Source organism: Balearica regulorum, chromosome 3, assembly GCF_011004875.1.
Source record: "Balearica regulorum gibbericeps isolate bBalReg1 chromosome 3, bBalReg1.pri, whole genome shotgun sequence".
NCBI lineage: Eukaryota > Metazoa > Chordata > Aves > Gruiformes > Gruidae > Balearica > Balearica regulorum.
The window spans coordinates 68,329,055-68,353,979 of record NC_046186.1 but is presented as its reverse complement, the minus strand read 5'-3'; the positions used below and the strand labels follow the sequence as shown (position 1 = coordinate 68,353,979).

General features: G+C 40.6%; 1 protein-coding gene across 10 annotated transcripts in view; it reads left to right on the top strand.

The window, feature by feature from the left end:
• ARID1B (AT-rich interaction domain 1B) overlaps positions 1–24,925 on the top strand; it is a 336,972-nt gene that overhangs the window by 287,250 nt on the left and 24,797 nt on the right. For 4 of the 10 annotated variants that reach the window (XM_075748351.1, XM_075748349.1, XM_075748345.1 and 1 more), the window contains 5 exons: positions 5,480–5,625; positions 13,083–13,192; positions 13,934–14,092; positions 20,067–20,276; positions 23,641–23,845. In XM_075748351.1, the coding sequence (XP_075604466.1) occupies positions 5,480–5,625; positions 13,083–13,192; positions 13,934–14,092; positions 20,067–20,276; positions 23,641–23,845 (830 nt within the window). Of the gene's footprint in view, positions 1–5,479; positions 5,632–13,082; positions 13,193–13,933; positions 14,093–20,066; positions 20,277–23,640; positions 23,846–24,925 lie in introns of all 10 variants that reach the window. The other 6 variants (XM_075748343.1, XM_075748344.1, XM_075748341.1 and 3 more) reach the window with 3 other exon arrangements.

Genomic DNA, 24,925 nt, shown 5'->3' with positions numbered 1-24,925 from the left:
ATCGTTGTCCACAGCTAAACCACACCTACCTCTCAACTCAATTTTGTAATTAGTTGTCTGTTCAAATCTGAGGAAGTTGGCAGTAAAAACCTTCATCAGATGGCAACAGTGTCAGAGTCAACACACTAACCTACCGGTGATTTCAGGTCCGATTAAAGGAAGACATCTCAGTATAAGAGACACTGCTCCTCAGCAGCTGTGATCACTCGTGTACTCCTTTATATTGTCAGTGCTCTTCTTTCTTACAATTTCTTTGTTCTGCTTTTTAACAATGACCAGATCTCGCATGTCATCTCCTCTCTTTTAAATACATGGACTTCTGCATTATCTCAGAAGACACAATTAAATCTGATGCTCCTTGTTCTGCAGAGAAAAGAGATTAAGTGCAGATTAAGCTTTGGGTAGATTGCAAATGAAGGAAAACAAAAGAACAGAACAGGACCTTCTTAAAAGGGAATGTTTTGAATTTGACCAGTTGTATTTTGGACCCTATAGTACACCAGACTATCAACAGCACTATGAAGCTGACAATCTAGGATCGTAGGGTCATTCAGGCTGGAAGGAACGTGGAGAGGTCTGTGGTCCAACCTGCTTCTCAGCAGGCTCAGGTGAGAGCTCAGGGCTTTATCCAGTTGGGTCTTGAAAACCTCCAAGGGCAGAGACTGCACAACCTCTCTGGGTCACCAGATCTGGTGCCTGACTGTTTTCACTAGGAAAAGGGTTTCCTTACATCCTTTCCTTACATCTGGTATGAACTTCTCATATTTTAACTTTTGCCTGTGGAGTGTCATCCTCCCACCATCCCCCACTGCGAAGAGCCTGTCTTCATCTTCTTGCTGACCTCCTTTTAGGTGCTGGGGGGCTGCTGTTAGGTTCCTCTCAAAAGCTGTCTCAGCCCCAGGCTGAACTAGCCCTCATCCTTCAGCCCTTCCAGGGTGAGTGCTCAAGCCCTGACCAGCTATGGGGACCTCTGCTAAACTCACTCCAGTTTATCATCATCTTTCCTTCACCAGGGAATCCAACACTGGACATGATATTCTAGATGGAGTCTAATGAGTGCCGAGTAAGGAGGGGATGATCAGTTCCCTCCATCTCCTGGCTCTGTTCCTGGTCACACAGCCCGGGATGTTGTTGGCCCTCTTTGCTGCCAGGGCACTCTGCTGGCTCAGGCTCAGCTCCCTGTCTGCCAAGATGCCCAGAGGCTTTTCAGCAAAGCCGCTCACGCCAGTCAAGCCCCAGCCGGCACCGCTGCAGGAGGCTCATCCTGCCCAGGTGCAGGACCTTGCGCTTGTCCTTGTTGACTTTCATAAGGTTCCTGTCAGCACATTCCTCCAGCCTGTCTAGGTCCCCCTGGGTGGCAGCTCTTTCCTCAAGCATAACAACTGGCTCTGGCATTATGCAAGTGCTGTGAATTACTAAGTTGTCAACAGAGTAAATAAACCACAAAAAGCAAGCAGATTCGCCCCCTTTCCCATTTTTAATCTCTTCCATTTGCTGAATACTTGGAGATCTACTTGTAGCAATAGAGCAGAAAAAAGAAATGCTTGGGCTTACATATGGTGCTTAAATTGATAGCGTAATCCTAAATTTGTATTGGCCCAGCTGCTTTTTCTTCTTAATGGGGAAAAATATGTGATCTGGGATCACGGTATTGGAGGAGTTTGAGCTGGAAAATACCTGACAGGTCATCTGGTTCATTTGTAATGCAGGATTTCTCTGACCCGTTCATTTTCTAATGTGTTGTCTGTGTGCAAAAGTGTCAAGTTACTGGGGTTAACTTCACTCCCTTCAAGGATAACTGCATCTCACCATGAAGACTTTTTTTCATTATATTCTTAGTTTCTTCCTATTATTCCTAATTATGACTTGTGTCATCCCTAAGCAACCCAACCATTGGTGTTTACGTGGTAAATATTGTAAAATCGCTTACGTAAAGTGGGTTGGTTCTGCTCTAGAATTCATAGCCGGTCAGTTGAAATTTTGCCATTAGATGTCACTACGTGTACAGCAGACTGTTTTTAAAAGACTTGATTTTTATTTAGCCTCCCAGAAAAATGGAGGAGGGAAATGGGAGATGTAGGAGAGAGTCTGGTAGTATGCTTTGAGATAACTGTCTCTTAAATAGTACGTTGGATATGCCTTTACTAAAAGCAGCACAGAAGGAAGCATAAGATTTTTGACTTAACTCCAACAACCAACAGATGATGCTGTGACCTTAAGCATATATAAATATGTTTAGCAGCTGCTGTGTAACATATTTATAAGTGTTTAGTGACCTGGAGGTTAATCAAAATGAGTTTGGTGATCTCAGCTCAGTTCTTAATGGACTCCACTTCATATTGTAGCACTGATGCAGCACAATTTGTCACAGTCGGCAGTCTTTACTCAAAGGAGGCCCACTGTGGAGTGAGAATTAAAGGCTGAAGTAATACCTGATTATTTCTCCCTAAAGAAACTTTCCACTCCAAGTCATCATAGAGCAGAATAATATGTGGAGGAGCTCCGTACTGCGTACCGTACCCAATCTCAGGGTAAAATAACATTTGCTCTTAGAGGATGTCGCCTTTCAGTGTTACTGAATTAGCTCACGTGTGCTGTGGTCAGTGCTTTGAGAGGGGACCAGGGAAGGACAAAGTTCTGCCAAGGGTGGTGCTGAGCCTTTTCACTTGGCTGGGCTCTTTCCAGAGATGGAGAGCTGTGTCCATTCCAAGTGCGGCATCACATGGGAGGACGAAAGGGAAAGGTACTGTCTTGCCAGATGAAATTTCAGAATTAGGTTCTGCCATGCAGGTCTTTCTGGGTACAGAAGCAATTTTTTTAGACGGCAGTTGTTTTCTTGCTGTCCTGGACAGAGCAAGTATATTCCTTTTGTTTAATTTCCACTCTCCATCTAAACTGGAAATAGTTTCATACTTGTTGGTGTAAAGCTGTTGTACAGCATTGCGCTTTCATGAGCAACAATTGAGATTGATGTCCATAGTGGGTAACATGAAATCGGTTGTACCTCAATTTGAGACAGTGAACAGCCCCACAGCTTAGAAGGTATACATGCTATAAGTAATAGTATTGAAATATTAGTAGGTCAGGACCAATTTCAGCTTACCTGCAAGGTGCGTGTCTCGTGTATTTTTAAAGCAAAAGAAGGACGTTGGAGAGATAGGTACATGTAGAGACTTCGGTCTTTTCCAGAATCCTAGCCTTACTCCATAAAGGAACCTTTCAAAATCTATTACTTCTTTTTTAAAGTGTAAAAAATACATTTGCACACTTGCTTCATCCTTACTAGTACCTTTAGCCAGTAAGGAAAAGGATCTCACTTATCCAGCATAGAAAGAACTTTTCAGTTAACTGCATTTGTTGAAGTACAGCAATTTTCAGCTAAAAAAAGGGGGCTGGGGGTGTTTAAGATACAGTATTTACATAAGAAAAGCTTGATTGTGTGACTGAAATCTTTTAAAGTTGTTGCCAAATAGTCCTGCTCTTCTCTTTTCCCTTTGTAATTTTCCCTTGGAGCATTGCACCACTGTGCATTTTAAATCTTTTCCCTCCACTACTCGTTGCAAGCTTCATCAGGGAAATGACATTGTATGGCAGTTGTCTCCTTCATATCAAAAGAAAGCCTTTGCCTCTTTGCAAGAGTGAAGAAAAGTTTGTCTTCAGAGAGCAAAGGACAAAACTGACTTGGAGAAAGATGCTTTATTTAGATAACACACTCTCTTTCCTTTGAAGAAATTCACAATGTGTCAAGAAAAATTAGGCCAAATAGTGCTTTAATGGTCTGCCTCCTGTACCTGCTAAAAAAGAAATGCATTTCTACCAATTGCGTTAGGAATCTGCCATGAGTTTGGAGAAGACAAGAAGCCATTGAAGTTATTCAGGGTTGTTGGTTTGGGGGTTGTCTGGTTTGTTTGAATACTGTATAATAATGAAAAGTAGAATTTATACCAAAACTCTGTCTTGCTACCAGCATATGCAGCTTTCCCTGCCTGTAGGATAAAATCAAATGCTTTGTTTTTCATGAGAAAAAAAAAAGCTAGACAGGTACCAAAGCAATGTAAAGGAGTGGTTGCTTCTTTTCTAGTCTCCTTTATTTGGAAAAACAGCATAAATTGACAAGGGGTACATTGAAGAAACAGGTCTGAGTTTTGTATTTTCCTACATAGGCTATGAATATACAAGTAAGTATATTTTTGCATATGTTTTTATCTCTGTATATGATTTTATATGTATAAGTCTATATCCATATAAAAATCATAATATGTACAGTCTTCAACTATACTAAGAAAAGGCAGATAATTGTGTTATGGATTAAAATAGTAAAAGGGGTTTTTTTAAGTCAGATCAAGCATTACATTGGGTGATTCTTCTTACTTGGATTGGATTATTTTCTTCCTTGTGCCTCAGTTTATCTACAGAATTTGCAAAGTCAAGTACAAAGTGTACTTAGATACTTTTTAGAACTTAAAGAGTAGGTCGCGTTTAGCCTTCAAAAATATTTGATCTGAAGATCTTTGCATCTGAAGATGTGCAGAATTAGGTAAGGGCTTCATTCAAGGCAGTTTTTCAGATAAGCTTAAGTCTTAGTTATGAAAGCATTATACAGATATGTGATTAATTTTCAAAACCAAAATAGTTCTGCAGACATTTCTTGTTTCAACAACATGTACTATGTGCATGGTTTTTTTGAAAGACCGGATGTAGATGGCATGTGCAACAAGATGAACATTTTATTCAATGCTGCAGTCACGTTTATGTTTGCTTTAGTGGTTGCTAAATAACTTTGGGCCCTAGATCAGTACTGGAAATGGGAACATGTTGCGTTATTTAAAAAAAAAAGAAAAAGTTGCTTTGAGGAAGAAGAGAAGCAGGAAGTTACATGTATGTGATTTCACATGGAGTTGTGTGAATGCCACTTTTGGTCATGAGTTACGCTCAAGATAAATGTTCACATGCAATTGGATTTCTCCTTTGCACCCTGGGACTGGAAGTGCTTTACAGGAACCAAGGTGTGTGCGATAACATCAGATACAGAAATCTGAAACAGATTTCTATGGTACCCATTTTTGTTCTGGTCATTTCATTGTTTTTTAAGCTACGGCAGGCAAGGTTGTCTATTGTGTGGTCAAAATTGCAATTCACTGAAATTTTTTATGCCAACTCTAGGTTCTCATTTTGACTCCTGATCACATTGGTGTCTACTCATGGGATAAATAATATGAGTTGTATTTTTCTGTTGATTGGTTGTGACATATAAAGACACTGTATACATTCTTGAAATTCATGTTCAGTCCAATTCCGTCTCAGATATACAGTAACTGATTCAAGACTAATGGCTCCCCTTGTAGGTAAAATGAACTAATTGCGTGTCTTCTCCTTAGCTATTTGCAAACAATAGGAGATGTACTCTGTGACAAACCACAGCATCTTCAGCAATGAGGTACATAATGAGACATCGTGTGTGTGCTTTTTCTTCTCGTAGGCAAGGCAATTTTCCTGCCATGAATCAGAGCGGTATCATGGGATCCAGCTCCCCCTACACTCAGCCGATGAACAACAGCTCTGGCTTGATGAACCCGCAGGCTCCTCCTTACAGCATGGCACCTAACATGGTGAACAGTTCAACAGGTAATGGTGGGTAACCTTCCAGCAGTGACCTTCCTCCATAAATCTGCTTAACGGTCCCAGTCCTGGGCTGGCGGCAGAGGGATAGCCACCTTCAGTCAATTGACCCCTGCTGGGTAGTTTGGAGTGATTTGAAACTAGGCTAAGGTATTCACGGGTTTTTTGTACAGTAACTCATGCATTTTTCATTAAGTCCTTTTGCACAGCATGTAGATGAATACAGTGTTTTGAACAGTTCCAGCAACACTCGGACCCAGTTTGACATAGGTGTTGACTAGCAAGTATACGTATTTTTGTGTGTGTGTGTGTGTGTGTGTGTTCCTTCAATAGAGGGAAAGAGAAAAACCTCATCTTTTAAGAGGCTGCTGTTGCTTTTCAGTGTCTTCCTTCCTAAGATTGCAATTTCAGCTATTTAATGTGATACTGGTTTAAAAAAAGAGATGTGCACCTGCTCTGACTTGAAGATTCTGTAAGTGTAGCACTTAAAATAATTACTCTATTCGGAAAACATAGGCCATATTTACTGTTTCCAAAATCCATATAACCATATATAAGGTTTCTTCATTTACTTACTTAAATATCAGTATATGAAATTTAATCATAATTTCCTTTTGCAGAAAAAGCATATTCAGTGTAGCTGCTGGATTTATCCTTCATGTCGTGACTTGTGAATTTGGAATTTTTTGCAGCTTTGTGTGTGACTGTGAAGACAATGACACTATGAAGTAAATCTGTGCAAGTGTGCTTTATAGTCTGTATTCAGCTTGAACTCCTGACAATTATCCTCCATCAAGATAATGCTTCAGTAAAGATCAATTCTTTGATTGGGGTGGGTTTGGATGGAGTTTCAGTGACCCTGAAGTGGATCCTCCCAAATACTCTGTGCATGCTTTACTGATTGCGTCAGCTTTTGGGCTTTTTTGAAGTTTTTCTGAAAGCTGGATAGGTTGTGCTAAGGTGATTTGATTTGGGATTTTAGTTGATTTTGTTTCTACTTTTGTTTATTTCTTCAGAGATGCCCTACTCCTTAAGTTGTATCTTACCAAGAGCCTGTGTTTCAGTATCTTCCTCTCTGCCCTGCTTAGCTTGTGTCGTTCCTTCATCTCCTGCCTCCTCCCTGCCTTTCCTCCCTGGCAATTTTTTATGTCCCTGCTTCCTGGGAGAAAATGGCTACTGTGAGATTCTAGTGTCTGGTATGTGCAGAGGGTTTCTTTACCTACATGGGAGCTCCTGAGACACTTAACAGTGTCTTATTTTTCAAGAATATTATGTTACAGTTTTGGTTAGCAGAATAAACAGAAAAGAAGCTGTTAATCAGTAAGATCTTTTAAAAAGAAAATAAAAGGAAAGGAAAGAAAAAAAAACAAAAAGAAAGGTTTCTTCCAGTGCTGGCTTGGAAGCCATTGGTTAGTCCAGACAGCACACTTCCCTGTCTGGATGAAGAGGGAAAAGCTGTTGAAAAGACCATTAGATAATAGCTTGCTTTTCCCCCACCAGAGCTGTCCCAGGTAATATTATGTTTTGTTTGTGTAGTTATGTGTTTTGTCTGGCTTGCTGAAATAAAATTACTTCTGAGCATTGAAACCGTGCTATAAATTCTGTTTTGCTATTAGCAGAAGTAATTTTTCCCCCTTTTCCTTTGGCCCCCAGAGCTGCAAAAATAACCAACAGCAAACAGATGGCAGAGTGCCCTGCCTAAGAAGATTTATGTATTCCTAAGGAATAACCAGTTTAAAGGAAGATTCACAGAGGTTTTTTTGTTCAGATAATTCAGCCATTCGTTATTTCATACAGTGGAAATCTGTTCAATGCAAGGCCATTTATCCTAGCAGTCTTTTGTATGGGGTAGTCATACTCTTTTTATTGTGTTATGCATTCTGAAATATTGGATTTTTAATAATTTAAACATTTATCAGGGTTTTTTCTGCCAGTGCATTTGTGAGGTTTTCTTTCGTTCCAGTTTTATTAATTCAAAGATTACCCAATGGAAAGTCAGTACGAGATGAACTAGAGGAGTTCAGCGCACCTCTTCTCCTCTGTGTGCGAGCAGACATGCACCCAGATTGCACTGTATTGCTTTACGCAGCCGGCCTCCAAGAGCACACAGACAGCGTTGGTGCAGGGGGAACAACAAGAGAAAACGAGGTGTGAATATAGTGCTGGGGGCACATGCAGCGGGAACGCTGTGTTTCCCCCTGTCCTGCCTCATCCTGCTCGGGTCAAAGAAATTAAGGGCTGAGCTTAACTGGAAATGATAATGTCTTGAGCTGGGGGAGCGCTGCAGGGTCAGCTCTGGCCCTGTCGGATAAAACAGGGTTCAGTCCGTGTGTAGGGCCAAAACCCAATGCGACCGGGTGACTGCTGATGGAGGCGGTAGTTAACTCACTGACACGCACACAGCACGAACAACTGTGGTTTCAGTTCGAGGCCAGTGGAAAACAAGGGTAAGCAATAGGGAGAAGTTGGTTTCTTGGTTGCCTGGGTTTTGGAGCAGAGCCATTGTGTTGCCTGTTTTGAGGGAGGAAGGTAGGTTGTGGTTGTAGTCATTTTAATCGAAGGCACTTCTAGGTTTTATTCTGTAAAGTAGAGGAAGATTACTGATGCTGCTTGGAATTGTTTTTGTATGGTTTTGGAGCTTCAGTGCAGCTAAGCGTAACACTGGTTTTGCCATGCGGTTTTATTGGTGTTTATAACTGCTTATTACCAGTTGATCCTTTTTTACTCTTTAGGTTGTTTTAATTAATGTCACAATTGAAAGGAAAATCATGTTGCAGTTCTGCATCCTGGTACTGCAACAGTGACTGTGGCTCAAACAATGGATCGCCAGCTTGTCCTCATGGAAGGCAGTTTAGGAACACAGAAATTATGAGATCAAAGCAGATAGATCTTTGTGATAGAGTATCTCTTCTGATAGAGTATCCCATCCATAACAATACCAAAAGCGTCAAGAAAAAGTGCCAGAATCCCTGCACGATTATGGAACAAACCATTCAGAAAAATTGTATAACCTCCACTGTCCGTTTGTTATACGAGTTCACATTTCCCATAAACATTTTAGATTTTTTCCCCCCTATTTTTTAAATTCAGGCTTTAAAAATATATCTAACAAGGGGAAACTTACAAAACCCAACATAAGTAAAATAATAATGTCATGCTGTGAGCCTTGTTAATTCTAGTGAAAAATTATTTTTAAAAAGAAGTAATATGGCGTTTGGATCTCACAGATTTCCATATTGTGCTTGCACAGAAGCTGGCACTCATAATCTCTGCTACCTCTGGAGGTGAACAAAACAATAAAAAGGCATTAATCTCCTTACTGCCACAAGGATCCTTTTCTAATTTCACTACCTCTGTCCTACTGAAACATTCCATTTTCTGGGTATTATTATTCCCAACTAATTTTTAACATCGTAATACTTTACGTAAAACATGAAGTTGTAGGAAAAGTTATTTGCACTAAAGGAATTAAAGGGATGCTCTTAAAAATAACATTAAAAATAGATACAACACTTACCTTTGCATTTATATTATATATATTTGACTTTGTATTTATTTGGCTGAACATCTGATAGAGAGAGCAATCATATTTATGAACATGAAGCTTTTTTTAGAAATCTTAATTGGCTTTCTCTGTTTTGCAACTTGGTTACATTTTTCTGAAAAACGGCAACTTCCATTTATTTCATGAATTTTTTTGCTCTAACGCATATCTTTGTATGAGCTGTTATATAATGCACATTTAAATAACCTTTCTGGAGGATGTCAGCAGTAGGTAACAGCTGAGGTATCCCATCACCTATACTCCAAACAAGCGATGACCGTGATCCCGTGGTCATTGGGTGACTGTAAATCAGGCCAGCTCCTGGCGCAGAGATGCCCACGTCCCAAACCACATGCACGTGTCATCCCTCAGAGGAGGCTGGGTGGGCAGAAAGGAGGTGCGGTGCTGAGGTCCTTGGCAGCCCACTCGGCTTTTCAGATAAGGTGCCCGAGCACCCTGGGCTGTGGTTTTCCCCAGAGGGAGGGTGGTCATTCGTGGTGGGACATTAGGCAGTGCTGTCGTCCCTCTTGCGATTTTCCTGTGGGCATAAAGGCAGCAGGGATCCTCTCGCTAACTCCCCAGGAGTCACAAATTCACTGCTTTTTCTTTTTCTTCTCTTTTTTTCAGAGGGAGTCTGCTAGGGGTGGAGGGGAGGGAGGAATGTCTTAGAAAGGATGTGATATTTTGTTTTGTAGAGTGTGATTTGTTACTGTACTAGCAATAAAGAGAAAAACAATGTTTGTGTATTGCTGCTCCTACAGTATTTCATCATCTTCTGGGACTGATAGAGCAGCCTTTAGCAAAAAAAGAATACTTTGCTGCAGTTTTACTCATGTCAATATCTGCCTTTTGAGTACATTAAATTCAGTGTGGAATAGTTAATTCAAGACCATGACCCGTACTTGCTTTTTGAAATCATTCCAGCTCTTAAATTCTTATAATAAGCCAGAGGCTAGTACTTGAAACCTGTTCACAGTACACTACAACACTTTTTGAGTCAAGATTTCCCTGTTATCCTCCTCTCTAAAATGTTTTATCCTTTGGTCTGCACTTCACATGCAGAATTATTAGTACCTGTGTAGAAAGAGACAGTGTCTGATTTTAGCAGTTTCCTGACAATAACAGTATTTCACTGCTCAGAAAGGGTCAAAACAATGTTCTCTCTGTACCGCTTTGCTAAAAAAAAGTGAAGGAATGTCTGTTTGCAAATCACTGGAGAGTACGTTTGCAAGAAGTTATGAAACAGCATTTCAACAGTAGATAGAAAAATAGCTGTGGAAACATCTTAGGTAAAAGCCAGAGGGAAACTAGACAACCTTGCAATTTGCTAGTAAAATCCTTGCAGTTCTCCTCTTATAGGTAGAAAGAAAGGCTGTAGGTGAAGTAAATAATTTAGAAAACAAAGCGAAACAGAATTTGGGAAAATTTACTGATTTTTTTCATAATTGTCTCCAACTCCTAATAGTTATATTTGCATATGCCAGCAAGAAATACTAAAAAGCCAAAATGGGTCAGTATTTTTACATTTCTAAACATGGTTAATACAGTCAGAATATGTGTAGTAATTTGCAGACTAGAGTTACTTGCGCTTTACATGAGGTGTTAACTCTCTGGAAAAGAGATTTTGTAAAGGAATTCTGATGGAAACAGGACTAGCAGGAGTGGGCACAATTATTATATTCTTTGTAATAGAAATACAATATGCCAGCCTAGATAGCAGTGAGACATCAGCAGAGGATTTAGCCATGCAGAATTCTGGTGAAGAAGTGTGATTGTTAACTTTGCTTTGTTTGACCTCTCTAAAACTGCTTTAGAGGGGAAGGGTCATCTTTGGTTGCTTTGAAACTAAAACTAAGACTTTTTTAGCGCTTTCACAGCATGAAATGTGTTAACTGTTAAAATGGATTTTGTATAACAGTTCTGCATCCCAGTTTGAAACCAGACTGTGGCATACATTTGATCATTTTGTACATATATTTTTTTAAAAATCTCTAAAAATAACTTTTTAAAAAAAAAAAAAACAAAAAACAAAAAACCCCCCAAAACCCCTGTGAAATTCAAAACTAAAAGGTGTTAGGCCGCCATCCTGCACTTTATAATGGTCACAAGCTTCCCCAACTGCTCAAACGCAGTATAAGGGCAAAATGCATACGAATCAAATGCTTAGTGGATGCTGGCTTCCCAGCGTCATATTGCTTGGCTGTTTTGTTGAGATTTCACACACATACATAAAAATAACAGCATTTTTAGCTGATCCCAATAGATTTTTCTCTGCAGCTGCATCACTTGAGAAAGGCTTTTTGTTCCAATTCTTGAAGTCTTAAGTATGGCAAGTAATTTTAAAAAAAAAATAAAAAATCTCAATTATGATTTATATGTTGTGATGACTTTAAGGGCTTGATTGGGCTACAAATGTGCTTTGAAAAAACAAGAAAATGTGCCCATGAAAAACACCGGCAGTTCAAAGCTGAATATTGAGCATAGAGTTGTAAACTCACATGGCACATGGCTGGGTAGGTTTTGTTGGCAGACCCATAGTCTCAACCTGCAGTGATGCTAAAGATATTAGCAAATTAGCACTGCAAAGCTTGCCAGCATATTCGCCAGAGTCCTGCTCATGCTCTCACTGCTGTAATTAAAACTAATTATTTTCTAAAACATAGTAATACATGAATATGTGCAATAATCATTTTGTAGTGGGCAATCTGTGAAGTATTTTTGAAGCTTCTTTTCCCCCTCCTCTCTTTGGCTTGCTATGCAGTGTGCCTGCTGCCTAGTGCGAGCCAGCATTGTCATTTTGCAGAGAGTCACGCTAGTCTGGTAATGATCAGATTATTTTTTTCACAATGATGCTTAGCCAGTTCTTAAAATTTGTAAGTTTGGGATATGCATTTTTTTCCTTTTTCATTGCCTTGTAGGTTATTCTATCCTATGTTTTTCTTATCTCAGATCGTTCTTTGAAACCAAAGGGCATGAGGGGGAGAAAAAAGGGAAAGGAAGGGAAGATAATCCAGTCTTCCATAAATGCTGTGCACATGGCTTTCCGCAGGAAAAGAATCACCTGGTGTCTTGCTGTTGTTCTCTGGTTATTGGCATTGATTCAGTGTCATGGCACCTCCTGGCATCTGCTTTGCCCAGTATTTTCTGTCTATTTATCTGAATGTTTCTCCTTGCATCTTTCTAGAAATCCAGGAATCCAGCAGCTCTGCAGCAATAATGCTATACTTAGCACTTGCATCTTTGAATAAAAAAACCCCTTAAAGTCCTCACACCCCTGGGAAGCAACTGCGTGCCATGATCAGAGAAGGACATTTGTGCGTTCGTTATAGTCTCCCCTCATTTTGGCAGGAGGGGAAGACGTTGAGTGCCGGTTCTCCAACAGAGCGGAGTTTACAGCTTGTAATTCTGTAGTTAAGGCTCACAAATGCTGCACCATTCATACTGAAGTCGGTAGGGGCAGGAATTATCTGCTGGACACCAATCTCAATGCAGACGTAATTGGGAAATTCAGCCTTTTTCTCAGATTCACCATTGCAAGCAAAATGCGCGTCATTTTCATTTACGTTTGTCTGTTGCTAAAGGAAAGGTGCAATAGTTATTAAAATAGACTGATGATCTGTTAAAATGTAGTGGACAAATGTGGAGACAGTTGAAGACCACCAGCAGCACGAAAAAAGGATTTTACTTTGTAAAGTGTTTGTCGCTGCTGTTGCACGGTGCTTATATTCTCCCCTCGCTCATTCTCTTTTATTTCCTCACTTCGACTGAAGAGGTTTCCAGGTTTCCGGACGCTAGAATAACGGGACAGAGGTGGGATCACCTCTGCTTCACATGTCGCCACAATCTTGCAGCAGGAAGCGTTTTTTGCCTACAAACCCAAACATAGTCATGCTTAACTGTTTCTCCTGTTTTCGATTAGCACCTATGGGTCTTGCAGATATGATGACACCCGGTGAGTCCAAACTACCCCTTCCTCTCAAAGCAGATGGCAAAGAAGAAGGACCCCCCCAACCCGAGAGCAAGTCAAAGGTATTTACCACCTCCGCACGTGGTGTTGGTTCAGCCCGCAGAAGTCTGCTGTGTCGTCCTCCATCTTCTGGTTTTGGCCTACCCACTTCTGTTCTTTCCTGCATGCCTTTCCATTCACGTGCAATCTCTTTGTTTGTTTCTTTTTAATTTTTCTTCTTTTTTTCCTTCATTGTGTGGATCTGAAAGTTACTAGTTCTTACGGCATTTTAACTTGCGGGGGCAAAGCAACCCTAGCCAAAAGTTGCGTGGGGATTCGGCTGTGCCAGGTGGGTGGGAAAGAAGGGTCTTGCCTGGTTTCAATACTTGCAGCCATTTTTCTCTGCCTTCAGTTATAGCTTCCTGTTTTGGCCGCCTCAGCAGCAGCAACATACTTTAATATTTTGCTTTCCTGCCTTATTTGATAAAATAAGGTGAACAGCTTGTTTTTTTTTCTTTCTTTCATAAGGGGAAACCCATGCTTAGCATTCCATGTGAGCTTGAAATAAGCATGGTGGCTTAGTGACTTTAGCCAAGCATCCAGCAAACTTTCCAAATTATACTAATTAACAATGTTGTTTTAATACCTTTTATATATATATAAATATATTTATATATGTGTGTGTTTTCTGTATGTGTCTCTCTGTTTATATATATTTTATATATAAAAATTGGTCAGTCTGTTAAACTGGATGTATTTTTTTTGTTTTTAATAAAGTTTGCCCTGCCTTTGTCATATTTTTTTTTTTTATTCCTCTACCACAGGATAGCTACAGCTCTCAGGGTATTTCTCAGCCCCCAACCCCAGGCAACCTGCCAGTCCCTTCCCCAATGTCCCCAAGCTCTGCTAGCATCTCCTCATTTCATGGAGATGAAAGTGATAGCATTAGCAGCCCAGGCTGGCCAAAGACTCCATCAAGCCCTGTAAGTGGCTCTGGTTTTTTTGGTTTTTATTTATTTTTTTGTAATTAATTATATTTTAATGCTTGCTTGTTTGTTTTGTAAATTCCTTTTCTTCATTATTTATCCACTAAACAGTTTTCTTTCTTTATAACACTGGGTACAAATTCTGCTCTCGGACACATGACTGTAAGTTCCACTGCCTGGCTTCAGTGGGGCCTGAGCATGCTTATCCAAGGGCAAAATTTGTCCCAACGGTACTTTGAAATAAGAAAGAGTAAAATTGCGTGCATCATGCAAGTGTGCTGTCTGGTAATACAGCAGTTGTTGTGAAGAAAACATCTTTCCTGTAATGCATCAGCTTCCAAGCATGCCGACTGTGTTGTTAAGGACAATTCCATTTCTGTTCCTGGGCCCAAACTCCTTCACACAACTGACTTCACTCTGGTTGCTGCACTTGTCTTTGCTAGGATTATTTAGGGGGAAAAAAAAAAAACCAAAACAAAACAAAATGAGAAATCTTCTCCCCTATCGAAACTAAGATCCATCAAAGTGTAAATTGTAGACTCAGGGCCATGAAAAAGCTGCCATGCATCTTTTCGAAACATTTTGAATTTTGAATTGTGTATTTGGAAATACAGTCATTAGATTATCAGGGCACAGTCTAAATCAAAATTGTTTCTGATTTGCTTCATTCAGTTATTTTGAAATAACCCAGATTGTGGGTAGAAAAAAACCTGATGCATGTATGTTTTTAGAAAACTATTTTTTAGATTAATAATGTTTAGTCATTCTCATACAGGTTGTAAAGAAAAACCTGAGTGAGATGTGTGGAGATCAAAATGAATTTTGTCATGTATATATATATCTATATATATATACACACACATAGGAAATATACATACCTCTATAGAAAAGAGAATGCAGACATAAGCTGATATGGCCTATGGGGAGCAAATGTCTGCTTGGTCATTTTTGCTTTGTTTTTTTGAATTAGAAAAATATATGTTGTTCCTCTTTTCTTTCTTTTTTTTCCAAAAGTAATAATGATCATAATTTCTCTGTAGAAAAATACTGAAATGTATTCTTGTGAGGAATATAAAGAGGTTTTTTCCCAGTATTAATGTGCACTTAAATTATCAACAGTTCTTTGATAACAACTTGATTTTCACAAAATATACATTGAAGAGTATGTCTCAGGGCAAACAGAGGAAGGCCAATTGGAGGGGAAAAGGTGTACCCATCCAAAAACCAGACTTGTAGTGAATCCCCTGAGCAAAGGGGCAGCATGGCATGAAATGCACCACCGTAATGTTTTGATTTTCATTTGGCAGCGACTTTGAGTCTCAGAAGGCAGCTGGTGTTACTTGTTCCCACAAAGTCTCATCTTTTTCTTAACAGCATTTCTGAAAGGGTGGTACCAAAAACTCTGTTACTTTTCTTTGTAGTAATGTTTTGGGTATTGCTTGTTTGGGCAGTTTCCTGGGGGAAAGCAAGAGAGTTATTGCACAGGCTGTCTAACACATCGAGTTCTTCCTCTGCAAGGCTACCAAATGGTAATACATTCCTGAGCTCATTGCATAAACTGCATAACAAATCCTAGAGTCATCTTGAACATAGGTGGATTTTTTTCCAGGTAAATTTGCCATAGTATAGCATTGGGGAAAAAAATGGAGCAAGTTTGTGCTTTCAGTTTCTTCTGAATGCCCTTCTGTCCAAATGCTGCTGCATCTTTAGCTTCACTTAGCTTCTTGGTACACAGCTATGGATAAATACAGTGCTTTGGAACGGTAGGAAAGTAAGTGCTGTAAATTAGCTGATTGCTTTTTACCTATGAAGGCCAGTGTATTGGATAACCCCATCGACTTCAACAGCAGCCTGACATAGACTGGAACGATTGATTGCAGGCGTTTCGTTACACTTGAAAACAGCCTGAATTTGTTCATTAAATCCCAAAGCTGCTTCATGTGCTACAACTTCTCCATTCCAGCAGAGGATAAAAGCAAGGGTGAATGGGCTGTGATTGACTTCACAGTATCCCTGTGATCCTACTAAGTGGATCCTCTCTTTCAGCAGTTTTATATGGAAGTGAGGCATGAGAAAATGTGGAGAAGGAATTGCTGAACGTTATATTTTGAGGGCTTTTTGGGTACATAGGTAAAAGAACACTTCTGCTATGCTAATTTTGCATGTAGTGTGCACCCCTGACAGTGGCGAGGTGGCTTTAAAAGTCTTTAAAAGAGAGTTTGCAAGTGTGGCTGTGAACTATGCAGGGTCACTGCAACATGAATAAAGCAGTAGGTCATGAAAACCCCATGAAATGCTGTTCACTGTCCATAGGTACCCAGGAACATGACAGTGAATACACCTGAATAGTATTATATCTCCATGGTGCTACCTGTGAGGGGTCTGCAGAGTCCTTCAGGAGGAAATCTCGAGAGAGAGGATTGTGTCCTGCAAAAGCCTCTGCCAGAGATTGGACTTTGGCAGTTTTTGCTGCCTGTGTATGCACACTCTGTTCTGTAGTAAAATAGGTCTATGTAATAAGTGTAATATTGGCAAATTCTTTATTGAAGTGGTAGATAGTTCTGTAAGTATAGATGCTTAGAGATATGTACAGAAACAACTACCCACTACCTTAATGTGAAAAGAACTCCTACAGAAATTTGTGTTGCTCTGAAGAATTCTGCAGACTCACCATACAAGACTCTGTGTCTAGTACGGTTTTAATGGGTGGTAGGTGTAGTGAAAATAAAGCATGGAGTTTGACAAATTTAAGAATTGGCTTTGGTATCCACACGTTTACATGTGGGGGTTTTTAAATCAGCCATTTAAACGTGGCCAGTCATGCCATGTAGAAGAGTGCTGGGGACTGAGGGCAGAGTAGGATACAACTAAATTGGTAAACGTATGTGCCATAGGCTTGCACCAGCATTCTTTTATCACCAAAATTATCAGCAAACTTAACAGAAGGTCACGATCTGTATTCTTCCAGCATTGCCTGGCATGCGCTCATTTTAGTTAACAATCTCCTAATGGGATCATCTTGTAATAAACCCTTATTTTCTGAGGGTTAACATTTACCTATAGGCAAATTTAGGCTTCCAGCTGAACCTGCCCATGTGGAACTGGAGTTTGTTTGTGTGTAGACTAGCTTGCACACATCTGTCATTTTTATATGTTTACATTTATAAAAATAGAGAAGAGAAAAAGATCTTTACTCTTGAGGAATAGCATTCTTCCCTCCAGTGCATTCTTCTAAAGTTAACGTTTCATTTTAGAAGAAAATTGCACCCATTTTACAAAGCATGACAACCTGAAAGCTCACACAGTAAGAAACACTTCTTAGCTTCTGTAAGCTGTGAAAAGTTTTCAGATTATACTGTCATTTTAGAGCCTGCTGCCACACTGCTGAAAAGCAGCATCGTTTGAGACGTGTAGGAGAAAAACCCAGAATGAAAAATTCTTAACTGGTTTCCATTCTGCTCTGAATCTGATTTGAAAAAGAGAATCTTACCATATAAAAATGAAAACATAAAGCTGGTAAAGCTGAACATTCTTAATCATGAACTACCGTAAAAGTGAAATAGAAACTATTTGGTTGCCTCATACATTGGACTATAAGCACATACAAAATTTGCTGGGTAAAAGCTGAAATTTCACACCTTCATTTTTATTGGAGTTCTGTGACATCATAACTGTCAGATTAAAATGAATGCTGACGAGCAGTAGAGTAACTTTGTTCTTACTGCAGTTGGTAGTGGGGTAGCTCCAGTTTATTCAGCTCTTCAAGCCTATGTGATCACGTATCTGTTCTCAGTACAAAATCAAATTAGTAGCAATATGACTGGCCTACTTCCCTCTTTCCATCCACCCCCCAAAAAAAATCTTTGACAAAGTGTATTTGTTGAAAAGAGTTAAACTGATTTTCTTAAACATCCAAATACATAGTAAGTAATGCTTAGAGTAACCTGGTTGCCGTTACAAAGTCAGTTTGTGCTTTCATTGCACGATCTGCAGGGCTCATGTCAAAGTACTTTCCTGCCAGGCACTTAATGTTAGTAAAACAAATTCAGCCTTGACTTTGGCTTCAGTAGGAGTTGTAACACAACTGAATCTGGCTCAAGTAAATTCAGGAGTGCACCTCATTTCTAAGTAGGAAAGGTAATAATATCTGACTGTAGGAAGGACCACTGTGAAGAAGTTACAGTATCAGGAGGCAAGGCAGAAAACTTTACAGGAGGCTATTTATTTAATTAAAATGAATATCCATTCACTGGAAAGAACAGCAATGGCTCATGGAACTGCTGGGTCACCCCCTTTGGCTTCACGTCTCTTTTCTCCTGGCTGTCCTCCAAGTTTCAGCTAACGGCTGGAGGGAGATACAGAGTCTGTCATTTTCTAGGCTAACATGCAAGATGAATGGTGGCAATGCTTTTAAAATCATTGGCAGTTGGATGCTACCCCACTGCATCTTTCGTGGTGTTGAGTACCAGTCCTCACCAGCACGATGTGGGGACATGGACGGAGTGGGTGGTTCTCTAGCATCCATGAGGTGCAGCTAGGGTCATCTTTAGAGAGGTTCAACTAGAAATAAGTTCCCATTCACTGCAGAATTAGTGCTCTGTCCTGTTCCGAGGAAGGGAAAGGCAAAGGAGGGAAAGGGTGACTGACAAGATGAGTTTAAAGAAGCGTTTACTGCAATCAACAACGAAGTTTAGGATTTTACTATACAGACATAAAGGATATGTTTCCCTTCATATATTTGGCTCCTTTCCCAAAGCTTTCTATCAGTCTGTTTCTCTTGTGTTTAATTCTGAACCACTCCCCTCTTCCACTGCTGAGCAAATCGCTTCACTTTCTGCAAGCAGGAGGGTCTTCCTGCGGTAGCAGCAGCCCCTCTCTGCTGTCAGATCAGGGGCAGCTCGCATAGGGTGCAGTCCGTCCCCGCATGGCTTACGGGGTTACAGTGCACAGAAAAGCTAAGGTGAGCAGTTACAGCTTGCGTAGCAGCCTCAGTGCTTTCTGCCATCTCCACGTAGAGAAGGGCATCAAGATAACATGAGCTTCCATTAGCTCTAAAGCCAAAATAGCAGCAGGAAAACGGGTTCACTCCTGCACTTCTGCCACATGAGAAAGACTTCTGCTCTTTCTACCTTTTTCGCTTTTCCTGGTCGTGGTTCATCTCTGATGGCTGTGCATCCCTGGTTTCCCCCAGGTCATAATACACATTCTCTTTGCAAGGTAGGACATGTGAGATGGCTGTCTTCTGGCCTCTTTCAAGGGAGGAGAGTAGTAGCTACTCACAAGCAGCATTGGCTCAGGCAACGAATTGGAAGTGCATTGCCACCAGTCTCCTTGTACTGTAGGCACTCTTGCTCATCTTGCTTTTTGGCCAGCGGTGGTGTGAGGAGGTAGGAAAGCCGTTTGTGACTCTCTCAAGAGAGTACTAGTCCTCAGTGTACTAGTTTGCCATGATTCACGCTTTAGGCTACTTTTGTGCAATTCCTGAAAGGAACACTTTCAGGTTTTCTAGCCCCTTTCGAGGGGGGGCAAAGAGGAGAGGGTTGATTTGGTTTGGTTTTAGGATTATGTAAACTTGTGTGGGACAAACTTCATTTTATATAATAATTTTACCCAAATTATTGCTTGCAAAGCACTTTGAGATAAGTGGATGAGAAGTGCTATGTGAGAGCTACCTCTTCTTAAAATGACATGAGGCAACATCAGAAACTTGCCTTCTGGGATCCAAAGTTCAGATCAGTGAAAGAAATATGAAAATGGGGAGTTTGGGCCCTTTATTTAGAAAGCTGAATTTTCCGTATATGGACAGAATGTACTGTTTGTGCCTGAACTAGTAGCCTTCATTCCTGACTGTTGTGTAATAGCTTTAGTTTGTTTGACATCTTCTCTTTTTCAATGTTGTGAGTTTCTTACTTTCTTTTCCCTCCCCTTCCCACCCTTCCCCCAACTCTTTTCTTTTCTTCTTGCAATTTAGAAATCAAGTTCCTCTACCACAACTGGAGAGAAGATCACTAAAGTCTATGAGCTAGGAAATGAGCCGGAGCGCAAGATGTGGGTAGATCGGTACCTCACGTTCATGGAGGAGAGGGGTACGCCCGTGGCCAGCCTGCCAGCTGTGGGCAAGAAGCCCCTGGACCTGTTCAGGCTCTATGTCTGCGTCAAAGAGATCGGAGGTTTAGCACAGGTGAGAAGTGGTGCTTGAAAGTGAACCTTTTCAACAGGCGATACATGGTTTTTCCTAGTGTATTTGCTGCTGGTTACACCATGACATTTTCAGTCCTGACAACATTGTTGAAGAAGATAGTTTCATGCTTTAATATTTGTCTGGAGTTCATTTTGGGCTGTGTAATGGCCCTAAAACTCTACAATTTGAATTAGAATTGACCGTTGCTATAGACAGATGGAATCATTACCTGTTCAGGGGAATCCGGTAATGCCACTAAGAGAAGAAAAGAGGAAAAGGCCATTGGATCAAAGTTACAAGTAAGAAACAGATGATAGAGCTGAAAGAAAAAGGTTATTCTGAAATCCATCCTTCCCAGGTAGGGCCACTGGCTCTAGGACAAATCGATTCATCTCTCCAGAGAAGTGGCAGATACATTCTTGAAACATAGTCCTTCATTCCAAACCTTTCATCTCTGACTGTTGCTATATAGTACATTTGCTTCTTAGACATGGACCGTGCTTTCCCTGTGTTTGGAAAATGCTTACAGGATATTTTGGGTTGCCTTACAAACATAATGATTGCAAGGAGAAGGTGAACTACGTAATTGAGATGATGGAAAATGAAAGCAGGAAATGCTGAGAATAAGCTGAGAAGCTTTGGTTTGCATTCTCACCAGTTAACTGGAAGTCTTGGAAAGGGATGTTTGGAAATTACTTGTGAGTTTTGTAAGACTTACACTGTCTACCACCATCAAAAGGGAAAGCAGGAGAAAATGGTCAGTATTTGCAGCCTCAGATTCAGTATTCCAAGTCAACTGTCCTTGCCTGGTGCTTTTACAAAGCATCCTTTGTATCTAGAGGATCACTCTGGCTAGGTACTAGAAGCTACTCTAAAGTGCTGAGACCCATAATTTCTGTGGATTTAAGAACGTTTGTGGATGTTCGGTGCTTTGCAAGATAAATATGTATACACTATATTTAATACAAACCAGATAATATTTAATATTTAAATATATATAACTTTATGCTGATTACAACATCTGAACTAAAAAATATGGCAAACAAATTAGGTCCTCAGAGAGCATATTTGTAATAATCTGTGTGGATAGTTCAAGAAAGAAATGTCCAACATCAATTAGTACCATTTTCAATGCTATTTGTAATAGTACACTTCATAACGTAGGATTTGACTACTGAATTACATCATTGGCCCTTCAAGTCCAGAGATTCTACCTATTCCTGCTATTAAAGGAAGGCAGAGAAACCTAATACAGTTCACCTTGCCAGTTGTTAAATGCTGTATATGGGTAAGAGATGTTATCCTGACATTTTTAGTGATCAGCTCATGCCCCCCAGCATCATAAAGATTTGATTACTTTTAGCTCAGAAACTTTATTACAGGTAAATCGTATCATGCAGCTGCTCTGCCTCATACAGCATGATTGTGTCCATAGCGTGACTCTTAGCATCAAAAATTAAGCAAGACGGGGGGCAGATGGGATATTTTAGAGAGTCATTCATGTTTGCTTATTATGGAAATTTATTTTATTTTGGGACACTCAGTGTTGATTTGCAGTGACAGACATTATACGTTGCCAAAGAATAGATGCTGTTCACTTCGACTGATTTTTTGAAAGGGCTTGAGTTACAAATGTGCGTGCTTCACTACTGGTAAAAATTGACACTGAAAATATAAGCTCCTGGGTTTGCTGGTGTGCCCGCACGAATGATCATCACATTTATCTGTTTGGGGCTACTGAGAGGTGGAGACCTTTGCTTACTGTGGTTTATTTAAATGCATCTGCGTGATGCTCTCCTAAAAAAGCTGTTGCTCCAACTGCTGCACTCCACATCTTATGATTTTGCCTGGAGGGAGGCAGGGAGTGGAGCTGTGGGGCAGGGGTGCATCTTTTCTGTCAGTGGTTGCAATTGATGGGGTCCCAACGTGAACAGACCAGCTGTTGGCAGTCTTCTTTTAAATGCCAATATACTGGGCATTTAGGCGTGAATGTTGCTGTTTGCATTATGCGATGTGGTTATTATGCACCACTTAGCTGTAAGTCAGTAGGCACAAAGGGCTGTGTAACTGGATTTCAAGCCTCAACAGGGGCAGTTTATGAAAATCTCCTCTCCTTTAACTCCTGGGTTCTTGCAGGATGTACCAGAGAAATAGCTTCGCCTAGCCGTGCCAACCTGCTTGCTATCAGTGGTCTCCCCAAAAGATCTCTGCTGACTGGCAGCAGCTACACTGTTATTAAACACGGAGAGAAATGTAAGAAATGTTTCCTTTGCTGGCACGCAGGCTTAGGAGCAGTATGGCTAATGATAACTTTTGTAGCTGTACCAGTTAAGTTGGAGTCATTACAATTTCAGGCCTCAGGGCAAGTAGCAGTCATCATGGCAGGAAAGAATCAGGATTCTTCCCCAACAAAAGCTGAGATGCTCAGGCATTTAAAGCCAGTTTATTTCAGTGCTGCCTCCGCTCCTTGCATCATACCCAGCAATTGCACCAGTGGTTGAAAGAACTTTGGGGCATCAGGTAGTACAGCAAAAATACTGGCTGCTATGAGTGGTCCAGCAGCATCATCCAGGATGACAGATGAACTTTGCTGTTGCTACAGATCAGCTGTGTTTGAGGAACTCATGAACAGAGTCTTTCAATATTCTCAGCCTTACACTGCAAACAAGACTCGCAGTGGAGTTGTGCACTTGGCACTGTAATACAGAGTATTGCTAGACTAGTCCTGTGTGTCTGAAGTCTGCCTTAATTAATTAAGGGGCCTTGCTTCACTCTGCCTCTCATCCAGCCAAAGGATCATTGATCTGTCCCTGCAAGAAGCCCTAAAGTGAAAGGACTTGAACCAGGAATTACAGGCTGAACTGTTTGACAGCTGGTGGCTATTTTGGAGAAAAATTTATTTTTCGTATCAATGCTCAAACACTTAAACTGCAGAATAACACTTTATTGCTTTCTAAATTAGTTTTTAGAAGCTGCTTTTTAATTAGAATGGGGTGGGCATGGATGGGTGTTGGAGAGGGGGAGAATGAGCATGAATGTGCTTGAGGATGGATTGCTACCTGAAGAGCGTAGGCCCTGGAAGAGTGCAAGGCATTTACAAGATGCACCATGCAGAAGACTCTCCACAAGCAAAGCTTTTTATGTAGCTCTCAGCAGGTTCCTTAATGGTTTTATAACTGTAAATGCTGTATATGCATTATTGCATGTAGGAGTAATGAGCATTAGTTAAAAGAGGAAGATAAAAAAAGTAAACGAAGACATTAAGTGCGCTTTTTTTTTCCCCTTTTTTTCCCCCCCTTTTTGTCTCCTGACTTAAACAAACCACTTTGCTGCAAACCAATGGTTCTGCCATTTATTTTGCTAGGTTAATAAAAACAAGAAGTGGCGTGAGCTGGCAACCACCTTGAACGTTGGCACTTCGAGCAGCGCCGCCAGCTCCCTGAAAAAACAATACATTCAGTACCTGTTTGCCTTCGAGTGCAAGATTGAACGAGGGGAGGAGCCCCCTCCAGAAGTCTTCAGCACTGGAGATACTAAGAAACAACCTAAGATTCAGCCGCCATCTCCTGGTAAGTCAAAAAAACTGCAGCCTCTTACACAACCATTTTTTGACTGTGAAAGATACTCACTGGGTTGCAGTTTATATATTTACAAGGGTGTCTTGCTAATGCTGGACAATCGACAAAGATATGTTGTTGCCATCTTGTTTTCAAACTTGGAGCTAGCTCCTGAATCAAGTCAGATTTAACTCTGAAGGGTCATCTGCAGTCGTGTGTCTACTTTGTCATTGCTCACTCCCAACACACGAAGAGGTGCGTGCCAGCGTCCTTAATACTCAGAGTTGCACTGGCATAGTTAAAAGAACAGCATTCTGTACGGATGTGCTTCTGCTGTAAGACACGAGGCAACCAGTACTAAAAGGACCATCCGTTTGTCTAAAGATCAGTCTGGTACATTTGGAACGCAACTGTTGGTCAGTAAAGCTTCAGTTGGAGTCAAGACGGCAGATGCAGGAGTGACCCGTGGGTCTCAGATGCTTGCTCTGATACAGCTCATGTTCGATGTGTGGCAGATGGAGAGAGTTGAGAGTATGGTGTATCCCCACTGCCAGACCTTGTAGTTTGGAGGCATGCTCTCTGTTCTTTTGTTGCTAATCCTGTATGCCAGATAAGTCGTTAGCATCACTGTCTTTATCTTCTCGTCTGAAAAATTGGAACTGGAAACGCTTGATTTTGGCTGTTCTTCTTGCATGTGCATGTTTGAAACCACACTGTTTTCGTTCTAAATTAATTCAGCTTAAGACTCTCAAGATTGGATAGTCGCGAGTGATACTCAAGGCAGGAACATTCTTCAGTCGTAACATTTTAAGTACATGGGAAAAGGTGTAATAAGTATTTGTCTATGATGCTGATTTTTGGACTACCCATGGAAGAGGAAGTATTTCCTTTGATTTGCTGGTTATTAGGCTTTTCTGACCAACAAAATAAATTTAATACCTACCTTCACAATTCCTGTTACGCAGACCACCTTCTTTCATTGGCAAAAGAATATAACTCCTGGAATGTTTACAGCAGTTTCCTGCATTAGAAGGCAGTATTAGGAAAGTATTAAATACTCTTAATTTCTGTTAGTGCAGTTCACCGGTTGAA